Consider the following 26,578-nt stretch of genomic DNA (forward strand, 5'->3'; position numbering starts at 1 on the left):
TGGCTTATACGCCTGCTTTTGGCTTCCTCGAAGCGTGGACATTCCTTAATAATTCCGTCGACTGTAGTGCAGCTCTTGTATACGAGCAAGTTGAAGGCATCGTCGGCGATTCCCTTCAACACGTGGCCGACTTTGTCAGACTCGGGCATGTTGGCGTCAACTTTGTGACAGAGGGCCAGCACATCTTGAATGTACGACACATAGGACTCCGTAGATGTTTGAGCTCGGGAGGCGAGGTCCTTCTTAGCGGCAAGCGTTCGGCCGAGCGGCCGTCCAAACAATTCGCGGAGTTTCTCTTTGCACACGTCCCAGCTGGTCAGATGGTCTTCGTGCGTCTCATACCAGACCCGGGCGGTGTCTTTTAGATAGAATATTACATTTGCGAGCATGAGGGTCGGATCCCAGCGGTTGTAGGTACTCACTCGCTCGTACATGTTGATCCAGTCGTCGACGTCAGTGTTGTCGGTACCAGAAAAGGTCCCAGGGTCACGAGGGGGAGAAAGAACGAGTGATGTCATGGCCGGGGCTGAGGTTTGCTGGGCGGCGTCTTGGGTCATGATGAGTGAAGGCAACTGGCGGCCGCTGCGGAGCTCCGTCGTCGGTAGACGTAGGGGAAAGCCCGCACCTCCACCAAATATGTTGCGGGAAAGAATATATTTACAGATATTTACAAATAGACAAGAACAGCTGCGAGCGGCACCGAGAACACAGTCCGAACTTCGTTGTCGTCTTCTACTCTTCCCACTCGTGCCATCGCTCTTTGTCATCGTCGTCTACCCGCATCAATATCATCAGTGGTTACAGTGCTCGGCTGCTCACCATAAATACGCAGGCTCGATCCTAGTCGCGGAGGTCACATTTGATAAGGGCGAAATACTAAAGGCCTGTGTACAAACTGTGTGATGTCAGTGCACGTTAAAGAACAAAGGAGGTCAAAATTACTCAGAGCTCTCCACTACGACATTCCTCACAGTATGAGCCACTTTCGGAAGTCAAACCCCATCAACAAAGAATATACAGAAGACAATCAGATGTAAATAAGTTTCTGCAAACCTTCAATCCATCTTATAATTATTTGGTATGTCACAGACATAAGATGCCTCTCCCAGGTCAAGCAAAACACACTGTGAAGCAACATCTTCGAGAGAGTAGAGGAACATGTTACGGCCTGGAGGTGGAAGCTTGCTGCTATGTATATAAGTGACGTTCCTGATTGCAGGCTCAGAAATTACCAATTTCTGGCACACGAGATCAACCTTTTGGACATTCACAATGAACGCACAGATGTCAGTTATTATGCAGTAAGCTCCATCAATCATTTTCACACAGTATGAACACGTTTTTAATGCCCTACTGTACTGAGTGCTGCAAATATGGAAACCATTAGTTTCAGCACGGGCATAGTGATTAATGCTTGGCACCATTCCATACTCTCTGAAAAACATTCCTGCTACAACTTCTTCTAAATGAACAGGTCTCAGAGGGGCTCCTAATACCTGTGCAGTAGTTCCCTGCCTGTCATGCATGTTGATTATTTGGTTCCGTCTTTGAGCTAAAGACGTCGAAAGCTCAACAAACCTACTGGAAGTTTTGAGCCATGATTTCATTATGCAACGTTCTGCAATTTGTAGTGGCACACCCTGTGCAGCTGTCACAAGTTTCAGAAGCTGTCCATTTCCATTTTCAAACGGGAATGTGGATGTACCCCACAAAGGGCCCAACATTTCCACACTTTTTGCCAGGTGTAAAAGCTGGTGCACATTAAATGTGGCACTGGTGTCTCCATACAATGAACAAATTCTGCTTACAAAGCGAGACAGAAGCTGGTCTGCTTCCTGAAGGTCAGCCTCACTTACAGTAGTCTGAAGAAGAAGAAAAACACCTTGACATAGTAGAGAAAAATGGCTGACATATCTTAAAGGGATCAAACCGGATACACATGGTAGAGAGTAGTACAAAAGCCAGAATAACCATTCAGTGGCTTTCCAGTTCTTCCGTTCTGAGATTGGCCGTGGTAAGCGACAAAATGATATCGGTGGCCTTAATACTTTAATGCGCCTTTCCAGCTCATGGAAATTCCGGCCAATATGGAAAGCTTTCCCAAAAGCACTCAGCCACAACTCGGTTATCTGCTGTGTAACGCCTTCCAATACACAGTGCATAAAGTCTGGTGGCAAGGACCACACAAGGTTGAATCCTTGGAGCTGATTTAGTGAAGAAGGCCCTTTGATACCATGAACTGGCCGGCCTTGCTCGTAGGCATCCCGCATATCTTCCAACATAATGCTGTGTGTGCGTGGAGCTGCTGGCATTTCTCCAGGAATGTAACGCAGGGTACCTGGGACGAAAATGAAAAAATACCAACATTCAGCACTTGAAGACGCTGAAGACACAGTAGATGGGAAAAATAATATATGGGAAAAATCTACAGTCCACTTCTAACTAGGACTGCATATGGTATCTAGCCCAAGCCCTGTTCTATGTTGCAGAAGATTAGTGCACAACTAAGTTCTAAAAGAGCACTTATAGTAGTGGACCAGTAGTGTGGAAACATAGGGGGAGGAGGTATGAAGGGTCAGTTTGGTTGCTGTCAGTCTGCAATGCCATGTTTTATCTGCTTGGAGCAGCTCTGAACTGTACAAGTAGAATGAAAGAGTGAATCCTGAATATTGGTGCCATTCAGGTAAATTAAATTTAGTGATACAAACAAAATTCCATGTATCTAAGCATTTGAAAATATCTTCCCTATGCTCCTCTATTATTATTATTATTAATACTCAAGGCAAGCTTACTGCATCAAAATGCATTGCAATAAACAACAAACAATACTTCATTCCAGACATATTTAACACAAAAGCATGAGGCAGCTTGTGCTTGTTTAAAACCATGTTGAGAAAGTATGAATAATTCCCATGTTTGCTTGCAATGAGGCACGTCGCTGCCACACAAAGCTGCGTTTTCATGAAATGATCACTAAGTAAGGAGATTGCACTGCTGTCTCAGCTGCGATATACGCTGCCTGCTCTGCACCGGTCTTACCAGATAGTGATCAATGTGGCATGGTTAGAAATTTACCAAGCTTCTGGAGGCTAAATCTGGCTTGCAATGAAGCTTTCTAAACCTTTTTTCCTCAGGACAGCACATGCCAATCATCTCAATCTGTTTTCTCAACTTCTAATAAAGTTGACTTACGTTCAACAACTGTTCCTTCTTCGAAGCACCAGGAGCAACCAAAGTAGCCGTTAAATTGCTTCATGTTGAGCAACGCAGCTCTTGCTGGCGAGTCCACTGAGCAACACGTCACGAACACCTTAGACAGCACTGTTTCTCCAGCATGCCGCCACGCTATCGATCCAATATTGTTGAAGACCTCCACAAACGTTTTCATGAACAAGTGCTGTGGTGGATGCTTCTTCGCGAACCAGAGAGCTCCGACGATCACGTTTTGAAATCGGACGTTGAACGGCAATTCATTAATAATGAGCTGAATAGGCCATACACTCGATTTGCTAGATTTGAAGACAGGTGATCCGTCGGTGTTTAGTGTGACAGTGAAGTCGCACCACTTCGCATTCACGCCACGTCTAATGCTTCGGTAGAGGCGGCCGTCGGTGATATCAGCATAAGCACCATGAACAACGACTGTGGCTTCTTTCAGCCGTGAATACAATGCTTGAGAGTAGCCTGTAATAATACTGTGCAGTTGCTCCTTCAGATTGAAAATTAGAAAAAAGCAGCCTTTCGCCATTAGAGACCGCACGGTCGGTGTGGTTTGTCAGGTGTCGCAGGTGAAGATGTGTGACCCTTCCTTCCTGTCCTTGCAGCCGAAATATCCGTAGCAAGTTTCGCAGAAGTAGTGGACTTGAAGCGAATCCAACTTGCCTTTCCACAGCTTCCTAAACAGATATTTGGTGTCTGGCACAACATCGGCTCCACAGAGAGTATTGATCAACTTAAGAAGACCCTCCACTTGCGACCACGAGAGTCCCGCGTAAACAACATACGTAAGAATCAGTAAAACGGCTTGGGCTTTGTTAATACTCTGATTTGGCAGGGTCTCTCTCGAACACCTCGTGAAATAGTCTCTCACGTCATCGTCGTGCGTTGTCGATTCGTGGAAGTTCGCAGCCTCATCGTCTTCTCCTTCATCGTGCACATCGAAGGAGGAGGTGCTGCCAGTTTCATCGGGACCGTCAGCTTCGCTGTCCTCGCTTTCAAATGTGTCACGCGCTTCGTCTTCCAAGCAGAGATGGTCGGAGCCGCCAGCGCTCGCCGGCACGCAGTCGTCGGGGTCGCCCTCCTGAGCAGGCTGTTGAGACTGCCTGAGCTGCTCTTGGTACCGCTGAGTTTGCCTAGGTACTTGACGCGGTCGTCCAGGTTCCAAGTACTGACGGTACCGCTTGGGTTGAGGCGAACTCATAGCGAAATATAGCTAAACAAAGCACAAAACTGCGCACAACAAACGTATACACAGGATACACAAAGAAGGCAAGCTCACGAGTCACTACCGAGATGGATGGATGGATGATAATGGCTTTACCCTTTGTATCGGACGGTAGCTTTCGCCACCTAGCCTATACTTCCCTCATTGTTAATTTCTTTTTATTTTGCCTTTCTTTCCTACAGAGTCTATGCCAGAGTTACTACATAGCTTAGCTCCCGTAGTAGCCACAATTAGAGTGTACACTTAGCCACAATGTAAACAAAACCGCAACCGAAAAATTTTTAGCGCCCCAAAGTATACAGAAGCTTTGCTCATTGTGAATTGATTCTTTGGACAAAATAAATTATTTTCCGCAAGGATCCGTGACCGTGACCTCTTGTAACACTGCACGTGGCTTGTTTTTTTTTTTTTTTTGCGTCGTAAGTACCACCACTGAAGCCATGCGCCACACCAACGCACGCATATGGAAGAAAAATCACGATAAGGCAAAAGCGGGGCTCATCACAGATACAGTATTTTCATTTTCTAAAGCGAAAAAATTCGGCGAAAAATAACACACAAACTGTATGGTTCCGTACATAGAAGAAAAAGGCTAGAGAAAGATTTTAGCCATTGAAGCTGAAACGGCTAAAAAATTTTCTCGGCCGGGTTTAAAAGTCTTGCAACAGCCTCCGTTTCTCGCCAGGCGAAACTTCACGGGGAGGAGTTAACACTCTCTCGTTAGCCAAGGTCATTTTTAGATAACAGACTTTGGTGAACACTCGTTCCACTGTGGTTTGATATGCATAGCGATAACAAAATGAGAGAGAGCCAGCTCTGACATCAGTGGAAACGTCGGTTTGCCGGCAACATTTTTTTTCCATTTTCGAGTTTACCCAGAATTCTTTATGGACCGGGTTTTTTTTGCCAGATCGCCGGCTTTTGTTCGGAGCAGGTGGCACTATAGAGCATGAACTGGTTAATTTGGTCACTATAAAAGCACTGAATTAGTCTAACGTTGGAATGATGTATGAACCAAATCGAAGGATTATTTCGATCATGTCTCTTATTTATTTATTTATTTATACAATACTGCAGGCTTTGGAATGGCACAATGCAGCCTAACAATACGAGCAGAGGTAAAGAAAAGATTATTAAACAGTGCACAGAATACCAAACCACTCAACCAGCTGTAAGAACAAATCACGGAAAAGGATGCATGTTAGCTCATATAATACAAAAATTCCGAGAATCTACAGGTCGCTCAGAAGCTACAGGTACGCATGGAAGGCGCTTCAGCACACATTCGCGCACTATACTTGCTTGGCTCCTTTCACTCAAATTTAACGGATCCGTTGAGAGAAGACCTTATGAAGCACTCGCGAAAAAGAAATCCCATGCCCCATATGTTCTGACAAGCAGCTGCTCTCATTCCGCATGCATGGCACGTAGCTGCAGGCACTCTCTCTTGCCATTAGCGTTTCTGAAAGGTTCTGAAGCCTAGCTCGGGCTGAAAGAATATGATCAAGCTCGAATTAATCTCACTCGATGCGTTTCGAAATTGAACAAAAAGTAATTTTGCTTAGCTGCCTGCACATTTCGCCTTATGCCTCATAGCAGCATTCCCTACATTGCATTGCTTCTAAGTGGGCTCGTAGCGCAGTCTATTGATTCACGATTGATCCCAAGGCAGGCGCAATGCTGAGCCAGCTTATCCGGTACATCGCGTGAGCTAGTTATTGTCTCTAACGTTTCCCACTTCTTTTGCTGCCTTTTTTTGGGGAATATATAGGCGAACCAAGTGCGACCGAGTTTCGCGAACAAAGCTAGTGTGGGTTGGAAACAAATCTATCGCCTAATTACAAGCTATGAGACTACGCTTTAAATAAATTTTGTGCCTTCATTTTTGGGTAAATGTTCTGCTGTCCACACGACACATGCCCTGTCTGTCCCGGGGCCCACAGATATCGTATACTGCCAGCTAACAGCGCCTACGATTAATGCATACCCACGGCCGAGAAAGAACAAAATCACACAATATATATTCTCTAGAGGGCAGATTGAAATGACTGTTTTTATTTTATATACGTTTTAAATTTAATAAATTTAAATTCGTTTGTTACAACTACAAGCGAAGCGTGCCTAGAATATACTGGCTAGCATACTAACATAGTAGTGGAGAGAAGTGCTGCCTAGGGAACAAACTACCCAGTACGGCATTTACCTTAGCCATCCGCAAACTAAAACGGCAGCGCTACAAACGCTCACTTCTAGACACAGTTTGCTAGCAAAGTAATAACAAAAAACAAAAATCTATTTGTTTTACCTTTTTAAATTAGGGCGCAGACATTAATTTGGGCGAGAAAATGCGTACTCAAGCAAAAAAAAAGTCGAAAAACTGAAGTGTTCTTTTCGAGACGTGCTGGTAAGCGTTGGCGATCGCAGCGCCGCCGCTGCTGGGTTCTCGCGGAGACGTGCGCCTGCTGCACTATTCATTTCAGCGAGGTGTTGTCGCGGCGACTTGCGTGAGGCTTCTCCGTTGCTCCACGTGTTTTTATTTGCCCAGAAGTACAGCGATATGTACGTGCTTGTACGCTACGTTGGAGAGGAGAAGTGTTATGTGCTTCAGCACACAGACGTGCGGAATTTTTTTCCGCACGACATTGAAGACTTCGACCGCAGTAAGGTCTACGAAGTGTACTGGGACGGCGACGCTTCTACCTGCGGAGGGTTCTACGAAGCAAAAATCGTCTTCATGACAGGTAAGCGCTGTTTCTAGGCGCGTTTTTAAGTTGTTTTCTAGCACCCATAAATTGATGATGTGCACTGCAAACCGCAGATACGGAAGAAGAAATGCGGCACTGGAGAGGGCGCCGCAAGGAGGCGCGAAAATGCGCCAATAAAGAAGACATTCCTCCGAGGAAAAAGGTGCGAATAGCAATCGCTTTTAAGCGAATTTTCTGTAGGGCGTGGTGCTTGGCCATCAGAAACCCTGCTACTAGCAACTTGCATCGATCCTGGCCGCGGTGGCCGCGTTTGAATGGAGGTGAAAGGCACGATGTCAGTGCACGTTAAATAACTTCACTTGTTCGACATCAGTCCAAAGCCCTCCACCCTCGTTGCATAAGTGAACACGACGGTGGCAAATTTTATGCTAAAACAAACGATGTCCAGAAAGCGTGAGTCTTTATGTATCGCATGCAGAGTGCAGTGTGAACGTCTGCATGAGTTGCGAGACACGTTCACCCGTGGTAAAAAAATATAAATTGGCACTGCGTCCACGTATGTTTTAATTGCTGGTTTGGTTTGGTTTATGGGGTTTAACGTCCCAAAGCGACTAAGGCTATGAGAGACGCCGTAGTGGAGGGCTCCGGAAATTTCGACCGCCTGGGGTTCTTTAACGTGCACTGACATCGCACAGTACACGGGCCTCTAGAATTTCTCCTCCAAAGAAATTCTAGCCGCCGCGGCATGGCAGTAGTTCACAGTGCGAGTCAGTTGTTTAGCAAGATTTTTTAAAAAGAGTTGCTTTCAAGATAGCATGTGCTCCTAATTGCGGGATAATTTGTATCGTTTCCCGCCTTCGTCAACAGTTTCATACAAGGATTGCATGCTTTCAGTAAGGCTTGGTTGTGGGCTTGTTGGTACTGCATGACGAATGTGACGCACTGTCCAACTGCTCTTAGGGCATGCAAAAAGATCATTTGCAAAGGAAATGCAGGACTGACAATGAATAGTGGCTTCGTTCTTGTAGTGATTTGTCAGCGGGTTATACCACGATATACCGCTTGTCTTGAATATCTACAGTGACTTGCACTGTCTTCGGTGCAATCACATTGAGCACATAAGGCGATTTGAATGTTTGGTCTCCTCGATTTGGCTGCACTTTCTGCACTAGTTCACAAAAGTGCCGTGTAAACAGTTCCTTTCATTTCGTTCAAGTGACAGTCGGGGAAGTGGTATCTTGCTGTAACTGGTTCATTGTTTCCTGCTGAAATGCTGTACGTAAATTTTCCAATGAAATTAGGCCTTGGTGAGCTCGCATTTGTTATTGTGTTACTTGATTTGCATTCTGATTATCTTGTTGTAGGCAAGACTAGAGAGTCAAGCGAAAGGAGTCTCAAAAAAAAAAGCCGAAAAGCAATTGCTGGGGCTGGGGCTTCAAGAACCAGGCAACTCGAAGGTGGCTCAATTAGAGGCGTTGGTGGACGACCTCAGGGCTGAGTTGGAGGTGTCGAAGAAAGCCATGGGGGAAAAGGAAGAAGAAGTGAAAAAGCTGAGGAGGCTCAATGAAAGCCTCCAGAAAGCACTCTGTGCGAAAATTCTTCGGAATGGTATGTAAACCACTATATAGTATGCTGCTTCTTCCGTGCACCGGCTGTTGTCAAAGCTAATCTACTTTTGTGAAGTCGAGTTATACTTGCTTATTCTTGTTGGTGCATTTTTAGGATAATGTTAACACCGCTTTAGAAGGGCACTAGAACGAAGTGCTGGACATGGTTTCACTAACAGCTGATTTGGGGGCAAAAAAATTGTGGCAGCAGTAAGAAGTCTTGTAGACGCATCAAGTGGGAAGAGGAAAAGAAGCATTTGGGAACATTCCATTTGCTTCAGTTGAAGTCATGTGAAATACTGAGCAGATTTCTGTACAAGACTGATGCAGCAATGACTTGCCGAAAGTGCTTTTTTTGTCACGAAGTGCATCTCATTTAGTTTTAGGGTTCCATGGTTACATCTCTTTCGGCCATTTGTCCAGATTTTACCTTGATGTGGCAGTCATGACCCAGTACCATTCATGATAATTCGTGCCCATGTAACCATTCATTTAGGTACAGCCGTGGATGACCAGCATAATAATATCATTGTGTACCGCTGGCTAGTTGCTGTCATGAGTGCTTAATAATGGAAATATTTTGTGAATGAAGGCAAGACAAAAGAAAGGGAAATTCTGCTGCCTTTGCTTGATGCACATATTCTTGAGCCAGTGCGCAAGTTTTGGCCTTTTCCTTTAGATCATTCACAGATGAAAAATCGGGGGTATGTGCCCTGTGCTGTGGAAGAGGACGAGCTGGGCTGCGAAGGGGATGATACTGCTGAAACTGTCAACTCTGCATGTAAGCATACATGCTTGGTACCTAGACAACCTTTAACCTTCAATTCCTCTTCTAGTTATGTGTAGATTGAAAATTACGCTTCCTTGGAATTTCTATCCCGTGTTTCTGATTTAGATCACAGTTTAATTTTGTGACCACGTTTTATTTTTTTGAAACAGAGTTTTGTATTTGCTGGTTATGTCTGTTGTATACTTTTCTTTTGGCAGTTTACCAATATCCCTCAAGTGAAAATTATAGAACAGCTGCATCTTACCGGTACTCACCTGCGGGGCAGAAACGTGGAGGCTAACAAAGAGGGTTCAGCTTAAGTTAGGGACAACGCGGCGAGCTATGGAAGAAGGTGGCTTGGGCAGAGCATGTAATGTGCAGGCAAGATAACCGCTGGTCCTTAAGGGTAGCAGAGTGGATTCCACGAGGAGGCAAGCATAGCAGGGGGCGGCAGAAAGTTAGGTGGGCGGATGAGATTAAGAAATCTGGGGAATAAGGGAATAAGGCGAAGGACAGGGTTAATTGGAGAGACATGGGAGAGGCCTTTGCCTTGCAGTGGGTGTAGACAGGCTGGTGATAATGATGACCCAATGTAGGGTTTCACTCTTGAGCATTGAAGCACTGCTTGTAATGGCTTGTTCTTTGCCATTCTGGCACTGTGCGTGCATAACTGTATGAGATATTTTCAGTGTGCATTTAAATGCCACTCACTAATGATCTAGTGCTGTCTTCGCTTTCACAGGAAACAATGTCTTCATACCTGTACCCTCATTTTTTTAGTGCACAGTCATTCCCTCGACACCGTGGCTCCTGTGGTGCCTCTTCGTGCCACCTCGCCACTTCATGTGAGGCCGCCAGCTGATGTCACCACTCCGCAAGCTGACGCTACGCCTCCACCCGCTGTTGCCCCCCCTGCACCCGCTGTTGCCCCCCCTGCACCCGCTGTTGCCCTGCCTCCACCGGCTGTTGCCCCGCCTCCATCCACTCCTGTCCCGACTCTTACCCACCAAGGGCCCTCCACAACATTGCAGACCCTTGCTGTGCCACCAGCTCGGCCAGTGTCAAAAGGTATTTATTTTGGCTGCTCTAGGATACAGCTAGCTTGTGTGTCTGTTCACTTTGGCACAATGTAGCTCGAGTGTCTTATTTAGCAGCATCGTGTACCTGGTAATATCAAACTATGCATCAGCACCTTGCTTTGCATTGTACTGCCAGCACTGGCTTCTAAAGGGGCCCTGAAACATAGATAAAGCATGAGGTCTTTATTCTTTGTATGTAGAGTAAGAGACGTGACTCCTGTACACCTAGAGAGATTGCCAAAATCGTAATATTTAATATTTTAATCTCCAGAAATGCTCATTTAGAGCTGATGGTGTCGCAACGCAGTGGCCCAAAAATGTGAAGAGAAAGGCCGGAGAGGAGATGGGAGGTGGGGGGGGGGGGGAGAGGGGGGCCAGCCGACAGCCGTTCAGTTCTACCAACACATAGACGTTCGGGAGTTTTTTTGTCGTTAGTCACCCCTGCCCTGTCTACAGCCCTGTCGCTGGTAAACGCGTGCATGCAAAGTAGGCTTTGTGAAATTGGTCTCTTTAGTGACCTATGGTGACCAAACACAGATAGGTGTTGGGAGTGTAGTGGGATTTTTGGCTGATTCTACTGAAAAAAAAATGGCAAGAAATTGCCTATTTCTGTTTCATATTAGAGAAAACATATTGCAGTGGGGTACAGGGGAAATACATTCCAGCAATGCTTTGATTTGAGCTAGTTGGTTGTAGCATGACATGTTTACATAAAAAGCGTTCTGGCGCTAAAAGACGAAGACAATACACACAACAAGACAGGACTGGCGCCAACTTCCAACTGAGTTTATTCACGGAAAAAACCACTTAATAACCACACGGCATGCAAAAAGATAAAGGCAAACCAGATACAAGGGGTGATAACAAAGACACACCGGCCAAAAGCACCAAAGGAATGATTATAACAGTGACAAAGACCCACTAAGAAAACTAATCTCTTCATCTGACAGCGACACAGGTGGCTTGCTTATGCAGATATGGCCCCTTTGTTTGATGTTATATGCTTCGATTAGTTCACGCTCTAATCTATTTTTAGACCTTGCAATGAATCTAGTGTTTACAAAACCGGGACGGCATTTGCAGCTTTTACAGTGAGTGGCCATGTGGCTGCCATAGCCATTTTTTACACCAATCTTGTGCTGGCCGATATATTTCTTACCGCAGCTTAGAGGCACAACGTGCAAAACATCAGCCAAGCATTCAGTGGCGCGGATTTGGTGTTTCTTTTTGCACTGCCTAACCATTGTTACTTTGTTCAAGATGCAAACGCGCGACAGCTTGCAGGGAGCAGAAAGCACCACATTGATCCTATACCTGCTGGCCACTTTCTTCAAGTTGTGCGAAAGCCGATGAATATAGGGAACCACCACTGTCGATTGTTTTTCGCTATCCTTGTTTTTTTGACACTGTTCACCCTTCAACGTCCGCTTGCACTTCTTGATTAGGTCCACACTAATACTAGTGATGAGGTGTTCTGGATACCCGGCTTGATGAATGCGTTCAGTTTGCACATCAAAGCTCTGTGCCATCTCATGCTCACAAGATTTTTCCAATGCTGCATTCAGGCATGTCGCAACGATTCCCCGCTTGATTAGCTTGGAATGTGCACTACTAAAAGGCAGTAGCTCTTTGCACGATCTCGGGTTGTAGGACCAACAAACATGGCTGTCCTGCTTAAATTCAAGTCTCAAATCAGGAAACTGTAGGCTATTGTCGTGGGGAACTTCATGTGTGAAAAGGAGCCCTTTTGATTCATTGATGAAAATGGTGACTATGTCTTGAAGGATGGCGCTTGGTTTTGAACCTACATGATCGTTTAGCACAATTAGGTAGTCATCCACATATCTGAATACCCTAAGAACGTTAGAGGTCAATAAAAGCCGGTCACTAACACGTTTGTCAACACACGATAAATAAATGTCACTCAATATAGGCGCAAGGGACGACCCAATACAAACGCCATCACACTGAATATAAAACTGATAGTTGAAAAAAATGCAGTTGATGAACGGTAAAATTCTTAAAGTGTTAAGAAATCATCACAGCTAATACCTGTCTCGTCCTGAAATGACAGTTCGCCTATGCATGCGATCTTCTCTTTGATAGAAATTAACATTTCGGTATGCGGTATGGAATAATACAGGTCAGTAACATCAATCAAAAAAGCAGACTGTGCTCCAGGCAACCCATTCCTAAGTTCTTGAACAACCTCATTGGAGCTGCCGATAAGAAACGGGTCGTCTAGCGGAAGGGACTTCTAGTGTCGCTGAAGAAAACGGCTGCCAGGACCCTTTCTCTGAAACAATCGTGCGTAGGGGGCACTCAGGCTTGTGAGATTTGCCCGTGAAGAAAACATCCAGGAACTCTCCTGTCAGCATCCTTCACCAGTTTCTTGAGAGGATCCAATTTCATGTCAGTTAACAGCTTTACTGCAGTGTTCTTAGCCTTGGCGGGATTGAACTTTACTGCGACGAAGTGCTTTTGTAGAGCTTCAGCTGCTTTCTGTTTTAAAAGCTTCTCGGGAAGGACAATAAAGCCACCTTCCCTGTCGCTTTGAAGTATCTCAAGGTTGTTTTCCCTCAGGTATCCTTGATCTTCTTAAAGGGAGGATAGAAAGTCCGACTGCGACTCACATGGTGCATCAGGCAATCCAAGGCATCCGAAGTCGCTCGTTCTTCATCCTTGTCTCCAGCTCTTTTTGCGACCTTCCTGGTCATGGCAAGGAGCTGTATTGGGTCGTCCCTTGCGCCTATATTGAGTGACATTTATTTATCGTGTGTTGACAAACGTGTTCGTGACCGGCTTTTATTGACCTCTCACGTTCGTAGGGTATTCAGATATGTGGATGACTACCTAATTGTGCTAAACGATCATGTAGGTTCAAAACCAAGCGCCATCCTTCAAGACATAGTCACCATTTTCATCAATGAATCAAAAGGGCTCCTTTTCACACATGAAGCTCCCCACGACAATAGCCTACAGTTTCTTGATTTGAGACTTGAATTTACGCAGGACAGCCATGTTTGTTGGTCCTACAACCCGAGATCGTGCAAAGAGCTACTGCCTTTTAGTAGTGCACATTCCAAGTAATCAAGCGGGGAGTCGTTGCGACATGCCTGAATGCAGCATTGGAAAAATCTTGTGAGCATGAGATGGCACAGAGCTTTGATGTGCAAACTGAACGCATTCATCAAGCCGGGTATCCAGAACACCTCATCACTAGTATTAGTGTGGACCTAATCAAGAAGTGCAAGCGGACGTTGAAGGGTGAACAGTGTCAAAAAAACAAGGATAGCGAAAAACAATCGACAGTGGTGGTTCCCTATACAGTCGACGACCGAAAATTCGGACGCCTGATTTTTCGGACATGCTTGATTATTCGGACTTTTTCGCGGCACCGCGACATGGCCCATAGAGCCAATGTGTAAGAGCGCTTGAAATTTCGGACGCACCGCAACTGACCACTCGATTTTTCGGACCTCGTTCGCACTCGCCGCCAGTACCCAAGCCGCCATATAATGTGTACAGTGGAACCTCATTAATTCAGACTGCAGGGGATATCAAAAACTTGATCAAACAAAACGAAACTCAAGCTTAAAGGGAGCCTCTTGCGACGCTGAAATTCTGCGCGAGTCGGCACATTGCGCTCGCGTGTTTTCGAATTCGTACTGTCTTTGAATGTCTTCCGCCGCACGAACTTGAACCGTAGTCTGAGTTCACGGAACTCATCTGTGCCGAGTCTTTAGTCCCGAACACGGAACGCGAATACGATCGCGGAGCGCTTGATCGCGGAGGCTACGCGCACGCGCGCTTCGATCGCGCCGCCGGATCTTATCGCGGCCGCGATCTGCTCCGGCGCTGCGCCGTTCGCGGAGGCCACACGCGCGCACCGGAGCTTCCAAGTGCCGTCTATGGAAGGCGCCGTGATCATTATCATCGACATTTTTCTCGGTCGCGAGTTTCCGCTGTTCACATCGGCATCAGTATCGCCAGCTCCAGCCTTTCGTGGCGTGTCAGCATGCGTGTTAGCGCGTTCGCCGTGATAGTGGCTTTCGCGTGCTGCCGCCGAGCTTCACAGTTTTAGCGCGATGGGCAAGCACCTTAAGCTACACGGCTGGGAGTTAGCTCTCGAACGCGGTCGGTAAGCGTGCGGCGGGCGGGAAATTCGACGTGGCCGAGAAGTGCGTCCGATGATGGCGCAACCAAAAGAGAAACACAAGCTGCAAAAAGCGCGCTTTCCGAGTCAAGCCGTGCGAGTTTCCTGAACTGGAAGAAGAGCTGCTCCTCTATGTGATGGAATTTCGGAACAACGGCTACGCGTTGACAGCGGACATGCTGCGCGGCTTCTTTTGGCATGAGCGTGCACCAGAGCGCAGCACCAGCTCAGGAGTCTAAATACTTCGCGAGTGACGATTGAACGTAGAATAAATGTCGCTCATTCCCTGGTTGGTGTGTTTTTACTTAAAAAATTTTTTTTTTCGCATATCGCGTGTATGGGCCGCACCCCGAAAATTGGCCCTCGAATCTGAAAAAAAAAAAGTGCGGCCCTTATACGCGTTTATACGGTATTTCGCGCGGCGAAATATAGTCATGAGGAGCTTTAGAATGTGTGCAATACAATTGGCCGCTTTCTCCGGCATAGTGGTAATAAGTTCGTGATTTTTTCGGTGAAATTTGATTTTCCGGACTGCCCGATTTTTCGGTCGTTTTCGCGGCCCCTAGAGAGTCCGAAAAATCGGTCGTCGACTGTATTCATCGGCTTTCGCACAACTTGAAGAAAGTGGCCAGCAGGTATAGGATCAATGTGGTGCTTTCTGCTCCCTGCAAGCTGTCGCGCGTTTGCATCTTGAACAAAGTAACAATGGTTAGGCAGTGCAAAAAGAAACACCAAATCCGCGCCACTGAATGCTTGGCTGATGTTTTGCACGTTGTGCCTCTAAGCTGCGGTAAGAAATATATCGGCCAGCACAAGATTGGTGTAAAAAATGGCTATGGCAGCCACATGGCCACTCACTGTAAAAGCTGCAAATGCCGTCCCGGTTTTGTAAACACTAGATTCATTGCAAGGTCTAAAAATAGATTAGAGCGTGAACTAATCGAAGCATATAACATCAAACAGAGGGGCCATATCTGCATAAGCAAGCCACCTGTGTCGCTGTCAGATGAAGAGATTAGTTTTCTTAGTGGGTCTTTGTCACTGTTATAATCATTCCTTTGGTGCTTGTGGCCAGTGTGTCTTTGTTATCACCCCTTGTATCTGGTTTGCCTTTATCTTTTTGCATGCCGTGTGGTTATTAAGTGGTTTTTTCCGTGAATAAACTCAGTTGGAAGTTGGCGCCAGTCCTGTCTTGTTGTGTGTATTGTCTTCGTCTTTTAGCGCCAGAACGCTTTTTGCGTAAACATGTCATACAGGGGAAGCTTGCTAATTCAAACTTCGTTATTTCATATTTCTGGATAATTCAAGCTGCATGAATTGGTACATCCGTGCTTCATTCGACTATATGTCAAACATTGGCCATTAATTCGAACACAAATAGGTGCCGCCACCAATAATTCAAACGTGTGCCAGCACGCCTGGGCACACAGCCAGCTGTGAAATGCACCCGTGAGGCTTGCACCTCATCTTCACAGAAGCTGTGGAGAAGGTAAAAATGGCATGTGAGGCTGGGGAAGACAGGTGAACCAGTGTTGTCGTGAACAAGTTTAAGTGTGAAGGCGGGCTTTGTGGTAACATGGCAAGAGCAACTACCACTTCAGAGGTTTGTACTCGAGCACTGTCAAATCGGCTGCAGCTTGCAATGTTTACTTTGATTAGGCGTCATCAAACATGTGGCTTGTGGGGACGATCAATACAATCTAACCTACATGTAGCACGTACAAGGATTATTCGTTATAAAGTAGTGTGTAAAAAAACTGTTGCCGGTTGCTATGGGATCTAACATTTAATAGAAGTCATTAGTGTACAAGATTTTCGTGAGGTTTTCACACTCACGCGATGTCATTACGGTAAGTGCACGGGGTAGTAGGTCGGATTAAAGTGCAGACAATGTCATGTGTTCACGCAGATATATCAACGTGGAAAGACCTAACTTGCAATCCAGAAAACAAGTGCGGAACGGGCACCTCACAGTCTCCCATACGAGTAGATAGCGGCGTGCGCCTACCTTGGGTATACAACATGACAATGAAAGTCAACTATCACGCGCGTTTGAAATTCAACCTGACCATCGACAAATTCCGTAAGTGCGCACTGGCAGTGTTTGTGTGCATTCCATATTAAAGTGGCTCCCTGGCAGTGAGCCTCTATTTTCTCCACTTCTTGGTGGCGATAATTGCGTTTTACGAGAAATGCGTCATTACCAGGAATTCGGGACTGCAGCAAGCTACTAATTACGCATAGCGGCTAATAGCGCTTCAATGCCAGCCAAAAATGTCATTCTTAAGTGTGGTGCGTCGGCGCACTATTTTCAAATGTTCACAGCCATCCGCCACGTGGTTGTTGACCACCAAAGAAACTAGAGGCGCTTGTCCAGAATTCCCGGTAGTGAGACCTCATTTATGGACACAGCGCTTTTAAATTTCTGCTGTGCTAAAATTTAGTCCTGTAGTTGTAGTGGACTGTGCCGTGGTGCACACAGCCGGAAATATGGTGTCTTTTGGCGCCAGCCTGTGTGGATGGAAGCGAATAAGTTGTAGCGGTACTCGAAGCGCTCTCAGATAAGCAAGCTGTGTGCAGGGCTTCTATTACAGATTCGGTTCGCCGTTTCGTGGGCGGCATATTTCCAATGCTTCCGTATATCTTCTGCGGCCCCAAATCTCCACAATTGGAGGTAACAACAATTCGCTAGTGGCGTTAGCAGCCACTTGTCTTGTTGCACTTGCACAGCTATTGCACTCAGTCGCTGCTGCATACGGCTGCTGAGACCGGACCAGGCGGGCTAATAGTGCAACCGCACGATCTAAGTTGACCTTCACATCCTTCATGCGTACCTGTCGACTTAAGTAGTTGGGGTGCATTTTTTTTTACCGGCCATGCGAACAGCTTTTATTCCCCGCAAAATTTGTGCGCGAAAGTTTGCAGCTTCTTTCAGTAGCATTATTCCATCTTCTCTCGTCTCCGAATTGCAGTGCGAATGACAATTGAAGAACCCACAATGGCAACAATCCAAATCAACAAGATTGAATTCTACGATCCAAAGTCAAGTCAAGGATGAACGTGGGAGAAAGCACACTGTATATCCTGAGCACACAGTCGGCGGTGATCGTGTAGCCTTGGAGGTGCGTTTGGCTCGCCGGCTTTTGCTGAGGAACGGCAAGTAATCTCACGTGAAGCAGGAATCATTCCTTAACCAGGAATTTTGGACAGCGCCCAGCCCAATGATAATAGAACTGAACCAGTTTTGCAGCTTCCCATACTGGCCAGCGGCTTAAAGTGGCCCCTCTGGAGGTCACGAGGTTAGCGCTGCAAAAGTCTCGCTTCCCGTTGAGTGCTGTCGTCTGCTACTGGCATAGGAAAACGGAGGCACAAGAGGCGAAGTAACCATGCTCGCGTGCGTTTTCTTTTATAGTTTATAGTTTTTATTTAGCTGACCTTTATTCGATATTGATGCTAAGTCCATAAATCGCCGGTATTGGCTCTCAACTCTGGCTGTGACCATAATGTCAGTTTTCATTGTTTATCAATCAGTGTCAAAACGTGTTGGCTGTATGAAACAGGTGCAGAAACAGTGGTCGTGCATCAGTGCTTAGACAAATTGTATTTCTAACTGCATGTATACCGTGAACATACTTAGATCAACCTTCAGACGAGCGTACAGAGGAGCTAATTGAGCCCTGTCTAGCGCTAAACGGTTTTTTGATTTCGCCCGGTAATGCACGCTAAAAGATGCATAGAGCTGGAGTTCGCGTACGTGGACCGTCTGCATGAAACAAGTGCCGCAGTGGTGATTTTAAAGCGTTTTAATGCGTACAGTGCTTTGTGAAATTGTGACAAAAGTGCACAGCTAATGCTTCTTTGTGGAACACGCACCGGATTAGCAATATGGAGAGAAAAACCTCATTAGTCTTTTAAGGATGCAAAAAAAAATTTTACGGATCAATAATAATTTGCCTAGGTTTCACTTAAGTAAACTTATCTTCAGAAATCTTAAGGTCATTACAATAACTAAAAGGTGTCATTACAAACTCCTACGCGAATATAAACTCAGCATCAAGGAAAATCAAAGGCTGTTTTTGGACATATCGATCTTAGAATAAATAGGCAACGCGGCCTATAATACGAGGACAACACACCGTTGGAAAGCGTTAAAATGCCGTACGAACTATGGGTTTCAGTCTTAGGAATAACCTGCCTCGATTACTAAATGAACATACAGTAAAAGCTCGTTAATTCGAACTTCATGGGACCGGGAAAAACGTTCGAATTATCCGATGTTCGAATTATCGAATGGCCGCGAAAAAAACCGACAAGAACCATTTGCATTACGGTGTATGTAGGGTATTTACTCGGGTAACGAACCCACTTACATAATGAACCCCCCCCCCCCACCCCCCCCCCCCCCCATTTTTGCCTAAGAATCTGAAAAAAAAAGCGTCAGTCGTTAACGCTTCCCTCCGTTCGGCACCGTCACGGCCCACAACGCATTTCTTGGCGGCGCGCCAAGATGCTGCGCAGAGATAACATCACTTTTGAAGTTAGCTCCAGCAAGGGGGAAGCGAACTTTGGCAGAGTGCCAGCGCTTGTTCGGTTGCGCAAGCCTCGTTTTCAGCACCGTCACGGCCCCCCCCCCCCCCCCCAACGCATTTCTTGGCGGCGCGCCAAGATGCTACGCAGCGATAACATCACTTTTGACGTTAGCTCCAGCAAGGGGGAAGCGAACTTTGGCAGAGTGCCAGCGCTTGTGCCGGGAAGGGGGGGGGAAGGGGGGGATATCTCGTTCGCGGCTGAGCGCGATTCCGTTGGCGATCGACCGATGGGTGGAAGCATGGACGACACTTGCAAAGAAAAAAAAAGTTTTTCGCTCGTAATTTGTAGCGCCCATCCGAAGTCGTAGCCTTCATGGGCGTTGGCTGGGACCGCGCTGACAGTGCTTATCCGTATTTTCGAATTAACAGGGCTCGAATTTACGAGCATTCAGTTGCGGGTTCCGGAGGTTGCGCGGAAAAGAGGGTAGGCAGCCGCCAGCGCGGTCGCCAACCCCCTTCCCTCCGGTGCCGCCGGCCACCGCGCCAGTGATGGCGCCATTTAAGCTTTACCCACTCTTCCAAGGTTTTATCTAGTTCCATCTTCTGTCCCCGTTTAGGACATACGCAGCCTCTAACTATGCGGAGGAGGTGCTTTTTTTTTTTTTTTTTTTGGCCACATGCTGTGTGCCAAGCCGCCCAGACGCGGTGGCGCGTAGTTCGAATTATCCGTAACGGAACCGACTCGCTTTCGAATTAACGGGCTTTTTTATACACAGATCTCTATGGAGCTTGGCCGGACCAAGTAGTGTAATTCGAATTATCCGAAAATTCGAATTATCGAGTTTTGAATTAACGAGCTTTCACTGTATTAAAGCAGGAACAGATACTTTATAACATAAATTTACGGAACCTGAAGGTGTTTTATTAATTTGCATGGCCCTATACACACCACGCATTTCATAAACAAAACAATTTGTAGAGATATTTCTCCACTGTTTCGTTATAACTGTCATTATTCCCCGACCGTTACATGATCTTGTCGCCATATCATTCATCAAAATGTCAAGTTATAATTCTGTTTGTTTCTGTATATGTCTGTACATTTTGTTCTCTACATTTGTTTCTGGACTGTGTTGCTTCGTTGCCGTCGATGTAGGGGACCAAGATTTTTTTCAAGCCGTAAAGGAACGGCTTTTCTTCTTGGCCCCTTTCCCAATGTGTACGTCATGTTGTGAAGAACAAATAAAATGAATGAAATAAAATGAATGCCCAATTCCGTCATAAGCTCTCAGGGTAACGAGGCAATGGCAGGAGTCTAATAATGGTAATATGTTTCCGAGATAACTTCGGTAATTTGTTTGACCTGTAGAGAAGTTGCGCCGAACCCGTAGACGTAAAAGAAGACGCGGAGTGTAGCCACCCGGCAGACTACGAGGCAACAACTACGAGCCTCGAAATCAGAACATCGGTGCTGCGTTTCTGACGGATACCAGTGCTTTAAATCCCGCCGTACACTTGGTGGAGGTCGCGGGTTCGATCTTCTCTGTCCACCCTGGCGCTCCGCAACCATCGGCTCCACACCTCGATTACTGCCACCGGCAGCACCAGCTCCGGCCCCGCTTCTCCCCCCCCCCCCCCCCCGACAGCCTCAATGCCATCAGCCCGATCGTTCCTTGCCCGCCTCATCACTACCGGCTGCCTTTACCGCCGCCGTTCACAACGGCCTTTCGCCTAATCAACGCGCCCAGCTCCTCAACTTCCTGCACAGATTCCGCACTTAAAATAACGCCCAGCAACCATCGTTGGGTCGAACCTCAACAGTGGCTCATCGCATCTTCACTGGTGAGGATGCGCCATTACGCCAACATCCCTACAGATAGGTTAGTACAATGTGGTTCGTACCTCGGGATGCTCTCCGAAGTTCTTCTCTCCAGCAACGTGCGGAATAAGATGCAGCCGGTTACTGCCAGACAAGATAGACGATTTTATTTACAAAGCAGGTTATCAGGAGTCTCTCCTCTAGAAGCACACTGAAGCCACGTTTTATACATTTTCAATTCCCCAGGTACCTATCTGGGGAAACTTGGTTGTTCGAACATCGCCAATCACATTTCTTGACGAAACCCGCCCACAAAAGGGCGGAACATCACCCTCTCGCCGACCCTCCCACCGTGACAAAAAGGCGGGACATTCACACTCTCGCCGGTCCTCCCACGCACAGATGGTCGATTTGTGTATTTTGTTCACCCATCGTTCCGTGGAATTAGGAGTCCTTTGGGGGCAATTAAGGTGATATACACATCTCGCTGTCAAGTCGGAGCCGTTCGCACCGTGATGGACTCCCTTTCGTTGTCGGTCCGCTGTCGGTTTTGAGCGAACTTGAGAATCCAAACAGACGCGTTTCCGCCGACAGCCGATTTAGGGGCCTCCGTCCCCTGGTTGCGCCGCCACGCTTTCCCCCCGCCGCAGCCGCCGACAGAGGCTGCCGCGAAGGTTAGCCAGCAGTGTCTCTCGGCCGTGAAGGAGGGGGCGGCGGCCGTTTCTCGACCTCGAAGGAGAGGGTAAGGAGCCACCGGCGGGCGCACGTGTGCGCGACCAAAACAATTCCCAGAACGGGACACCGGAAGCAAACGCGTACACAAATACACACACACACTCAGCGTGCTGAAACCGGCCGTTATTCACGTAGCCCAGTCCCGCTGGCGCCAATTTCGTCGCTGCAGACGGCGCGTCGAGCCCAACACCTACCATGTCTCCGCCTCAGAGCGCCGCATTAATGATGAGCAAGTCAATGACATGCTCCGAAGAGGCGTGATTCAGCCTTCCAACAGCCAATGGGCTTCGCCGGTCGTCTTAGTTTAAAAAAAGACGGATATGTTTCGGTTCAGTGTCGATTACCAACGTTTGAATGCAATCACACTCGAAGACGTCTACCCCTGCCACGCATAGATGACTCGCTTGACTGTCTGCATGGCGCCGAATTTTTCTCCTCTCTCGATCTACGGTATGGCTGCTGGCAAGACCCCATGGCGGAGGGTGATCGGGCCAAGACAGCTTTCGTCACTCCGTATGGGTTCTACGAGTTCAACGTAATGCCGTTCGGCCTATATAACGCGCCCGCCACCTTTGAACGCATGGTGGACCCTATCGTTCGGGGTTTGAAGTGGCACACATATCTTTGCTACTTGGATGACATTGTGGTGTTTTCCTCCGACTTCGCTACCCACCTCACTCGCCTTGAGGCGGTCTTGAAGTGCCTGACTGACACCGGTCTGCAGCTCAATCTGAAGAAGTGCCACTTCGCCGCCCGCCCACTCACCATTTTAGGGCATTCCGTGTCAAAAATGGCATCCTTCCTGACCCAGCCAAACTGCGAGCTGTCGCTGCGTTCCCGAAACCGACTTCAATACTCTGCAGCTTTATTGGTTTGTGTTCTTACTTTCGGCGCTTCGTCCGAAACTTTGCGGCCGTCATTGCCCATTGACGCAACTTCTTGGTGGCCACACCGACCTTTCTGTCTGGTCGCCCTCTTGCGATAGTGCGTACATGAAACGGCGCACCATACTTACCTCGCCTCCCATTTTACGCCACTTTGACAAGGCTGCGCCTACCGAAGTTCACGCCGACGCCCGTCATGCCGGGCTCGGCGCTGTTCTGGCCCGACGCAAATCTCGCGCTGAACAATACGTCGTGGCGTACGCCAGTCGGACTCTAACCAAGGCCGAGATCAATAATTCCGTCACCGAAAAGGAATGTTTGGCCATCGTCTGGGCACTTCAGGAATTTCGGCCGTACTTGTATGGACCACCATCCTCTGTGCTGGTTATCTTCACTGAAAGACCGCACCGGTCGTCTCGCCCGCTGGTCGCTTCGACTGCAAGAATATGATATCCGCATCGTCTACCACACTGGGCGTAAGCACACTGATGCCGACGATTTATCCCGCTCTCCGGTGCCCCCCGACGTCCGGTTGCCGTCTACCTCCAGCTCCGTCTCGTCTTCCCTGTCCATTGACGACATGCCTGCAGACCAACGCAAAAACCCCTGGCCGGCGTCACTCACCGCACTCCTCACCAACTCGTCGCCCTCGTCGGCCCCGCGTGCCCTTCGTCGTCAGGCGCAGCACCTCGCTCTTCGTGACGACGTCTTCAAACGCAATTACATGCCAGACGGCCGTAGGTGGCTGCTTGTCGTACCTCGCCATCTCCGTAGTGCTGTCTGCGCTTGTTACCACAACGACCTCCAGTGTGGCCATGCGGGTGTGTTGAATACTTATGAACGGTTGCGACAGCGCTTCTACTGGCGCGGCATGTATACCTTCGTCGTAAGGCATGTGCGCTCGTGTACCGATTGCCAGCATCGCTAGCCTCCTACCCCACATTCTCATGCTCTCCTCCAGTCTCTTTCTTGCCTAGACCGACCATTTGATCGTCTTGGCATCGATCTGTATGGGCTGCTGCCGCACACGCCAGCGGCGAATCGCTGGATAATCGTGGCTGTCGATCACCTCACTCGATACGCGGAAACTGCAGCACTTCCGGCCGCCACCTCAACTGATGTCGCCTCCTTTCTTCTTCGCCACTTCATTTTGAGGCATGGCGCCCCTCGTGAGCTTCTAAGCGATAGAGGCAAATCGTTCTGATCTGAAGTTGTTGCAGCGCTCCTCCATGAATGTCACCAGTTCACCCGACCACAACCGCTTACCACCCTCAAACCAATGGGCTCACCGAACGCTTCAAACGTACACTGGGCGATATGCTGTCCATGTACATCGCCTCCGATCACTCCAATTGGGACCGGATTGTGCCATTTCTTACCTATGCCTACAACACCGCTGTCCAAGCAACCAACGGATTCTCTCCATTCTTTCTCCTGTAGGGTCGCGAGCCTTCGCCTCCGCTAGACACCATTCTGCCCTACCGACCGGACATTTCGAAGTACACGTCGGTTTCCGAAGCTGCCTGGCACGCTGAAGAGTGCCGCCAGCTGGCCCGTTCCCTGACATCTGAATATCAGTGCCACAAGAAAGCCCGCGTCGACAATAGTCCCTCCGCCCATACCTTTCTTCCTGGTGATCGCGTCTGGCTGTGGGTCCCTTCGGCACCACAGGGCCTGTCCAGCAAGCTGGTTGCGAAATGTCAGAGGGCCTAACGTGTCATCATACAGGCTTCCAGTGCTAACTACCTCATTGAACCTTTAGCTCACTTCAGCGACCTTCGCAGCCGTGGCCGAGAGATCGTTCACGTCGACCGCTTGAAGCCATACTATGATCCCGCCATCATTTCGTCGCCCTGAGTTGCCAGGATGGCTCTTACCCTTTCCTGAAGGGGGGGGGGGGGATTGCAGTAAAGAAGTTGGGCCGAACCCGCAGACATAAAAGAATACGAGAAGTGTAGCCGCCCTGCAGACTACGAGGCAGCAACTACGAGCTTCGAAACCAGAAATCGGTGCTGCGTTTCTGACGGCTACCAGTGCTTTAAATCCCGCCGTACAGAACAAGCAAATGGGCAGAACAAGCAATTGGTATTTCTCATCGACATTTCCATTCCCAAAATTAGTTAATGCCAGATATTGTATGTCTTGTAGGATGTGCGCGCCTTAGTGTAGCTTCACCTGCGTATCTAGGACCCTTCCCACCTGGTACTTTTCCACGCACACATAGCAGCATTTTCGGCACAAGACAAAAGCTATGTTCATACCTTTCGTTCGGAAAAATGCATGAAATGAACAGTAATAATTTTTATTTATTCCGCATGGAAAACAATCCCAATATTGCACTCCATAATTTCGCTCTTCTCATCTTCAAAAGGTGGAAGAAAACTCTTTCTTGATGCTTAACCAGAAAAAAAATCGAAACAAGAGGCCGCCGTGACTAGCTCCCTGCTGTAGTATGTTCTCCACACTGCTCTTGCTGTAATAATTTTTTAACCGGCCCGTTTCTTTGGTGAGCGTCCGTCCCGAAATTAGTGATCTCACGAACTGAAAACTGCTTTGTCAACAATTATAAACACCCAGTTTTCTCTTCTGTGCCAGGCCTCAGTAGTTTTTCATGGAAAACGACAGGTGTTGGGCGCGAAGCAGAGGACGAGTCATCAAGGAATGGAGGAGAAAAACTTTATTAAAGAGAAGGGGAGTTGTGTCAGCTTATGGGCAGGGTCCTCATTCCAGAGCTCCACTGGCTTGAGCTGCCCTGCGGACCTGTTGTATTAGGGTCCTTTTGTACTCCATACTACCGCTGGTCAGCAGCGGCTCCAACCGCTCAAAAGACGTGTTCTCCGTCTATAGAGTATTGGCTTGGCTTCACATCACCACAAATTGTGGAAGAATGTAGGGCGAGCCTGGTACCAGGGATGCGTGTAGGAGTATAATGTTGGCTGCATAAGATGCGCACAATGGACGCTTTGAAACGAGTTCTTCAATATCTCCTGCCAAGAGAGGGTATCTGGGTGTCTAATTTCCTGTCAGGTGGGAGGAAGTTTTTCCTTTAAAGAGGCTGAAACTCGGGGCGTCGTTCGTTGTACCTGGAAGGTAGATGAGTAAAAGCGGTCACGGTATGTGGCCCCGCTCGGTTGATGATGCCTCGAGCTAGAGCATGTGCCCTCTCGATTACCTCCAGTCCCTCATGCCCTGGGGATAATGTGATGTGGTGGTGCTTGGTGAGGGCTTTAGTGGGCATGAGGCGGCTGACGTGCTTGCAAACTCGGCCTCTCAGGAAGTTTCGACACGCATGCTATGTCTGTTATTACATGAGCGCTTTGGCTTTGGGACTCGTAATGCCTAATGGCGGTGTTCTTCGCGGCGGCTGGTGTTTCGGCTCTTACTAAAGCAGTGAACAGTGTATAGAAGTGGTGGTCCACTGCCGCCACTGCGTGCTTGTCGCGGTGCAGGTATGCTGCGGCGTCCAAATATTCCACGTTCGGCGAATTGGCTCTGCGAAGCCGTAGGTAGAACACTGGCGCTCGTCGTGTGCCTGTGTGAACGTCGTTAAGCATGTTTAGATATCGGGGTAATAGCGATATATTTCCTGTGTTGTTTTACTGAGGTTTGAGCATCCAGTGCACGAGTGTCTGCAACTGTGCCTGCTGGGAGTATGATAGCTCGTCTAGCTTCGGTGGTCTGATGTCTTAGTATTTGAGATGCATGGAAGGCTTCTGTTCCGTAAAGATTCCCAGGGAGGTCGGACGCTCCGTCGAGGCGTTTTTTGAAAGGATAAAAGCCGTCTTCTATATCGTCCTTATGATTGAGTCAAGTTGCTCTTCCTGACCCTTTGGTAGCATGTGAAACTGGAG

At 47.8% G+C, this 26,578-nt stretch overlaps 1 protein-coding gene across 1 annotated transcript; it reads left to right on the forward strand.

Moving 5' to 3' along the window:
- The first annotated feature begins 6,924 nt into the window (after window positions 1–6,924).
- Window positions 6,925–8,765, forward strand: LOC149361289 (uncharacterized). Its single transcript, XM_089572649.1, has 3 exons — window positions 6,925–7,185; window positions 7,263–7,351; window positions 8,514–8,765. Exons 1-3 carry the CDS (start codon window positions 7,002–7,004, stop codon window positions 8,763–8,765), a joined length of 525 nt encoding a protein of 174 aa, XP_089428775.1. The 5' UTR covers window positions 6,925–7,001.
- The last annotated feature ends 17,813 nt before the right edge of the window (window positions 8,766–26,578 follow it).

Source organism: Amblyomma mixtum, chromosome 2, assembly GCF_055824585.1.
Source record: "Amblyomma mixtum isolate Tamu chromosome 2, ASM5582458v1, whole genome shotgun sequence".
NCBI lineage: Eukaryota > Metazoa > Arthropoda > Arachnida > Ixodida > Ixodidae > Amblyomma > Amblyomma mixtum.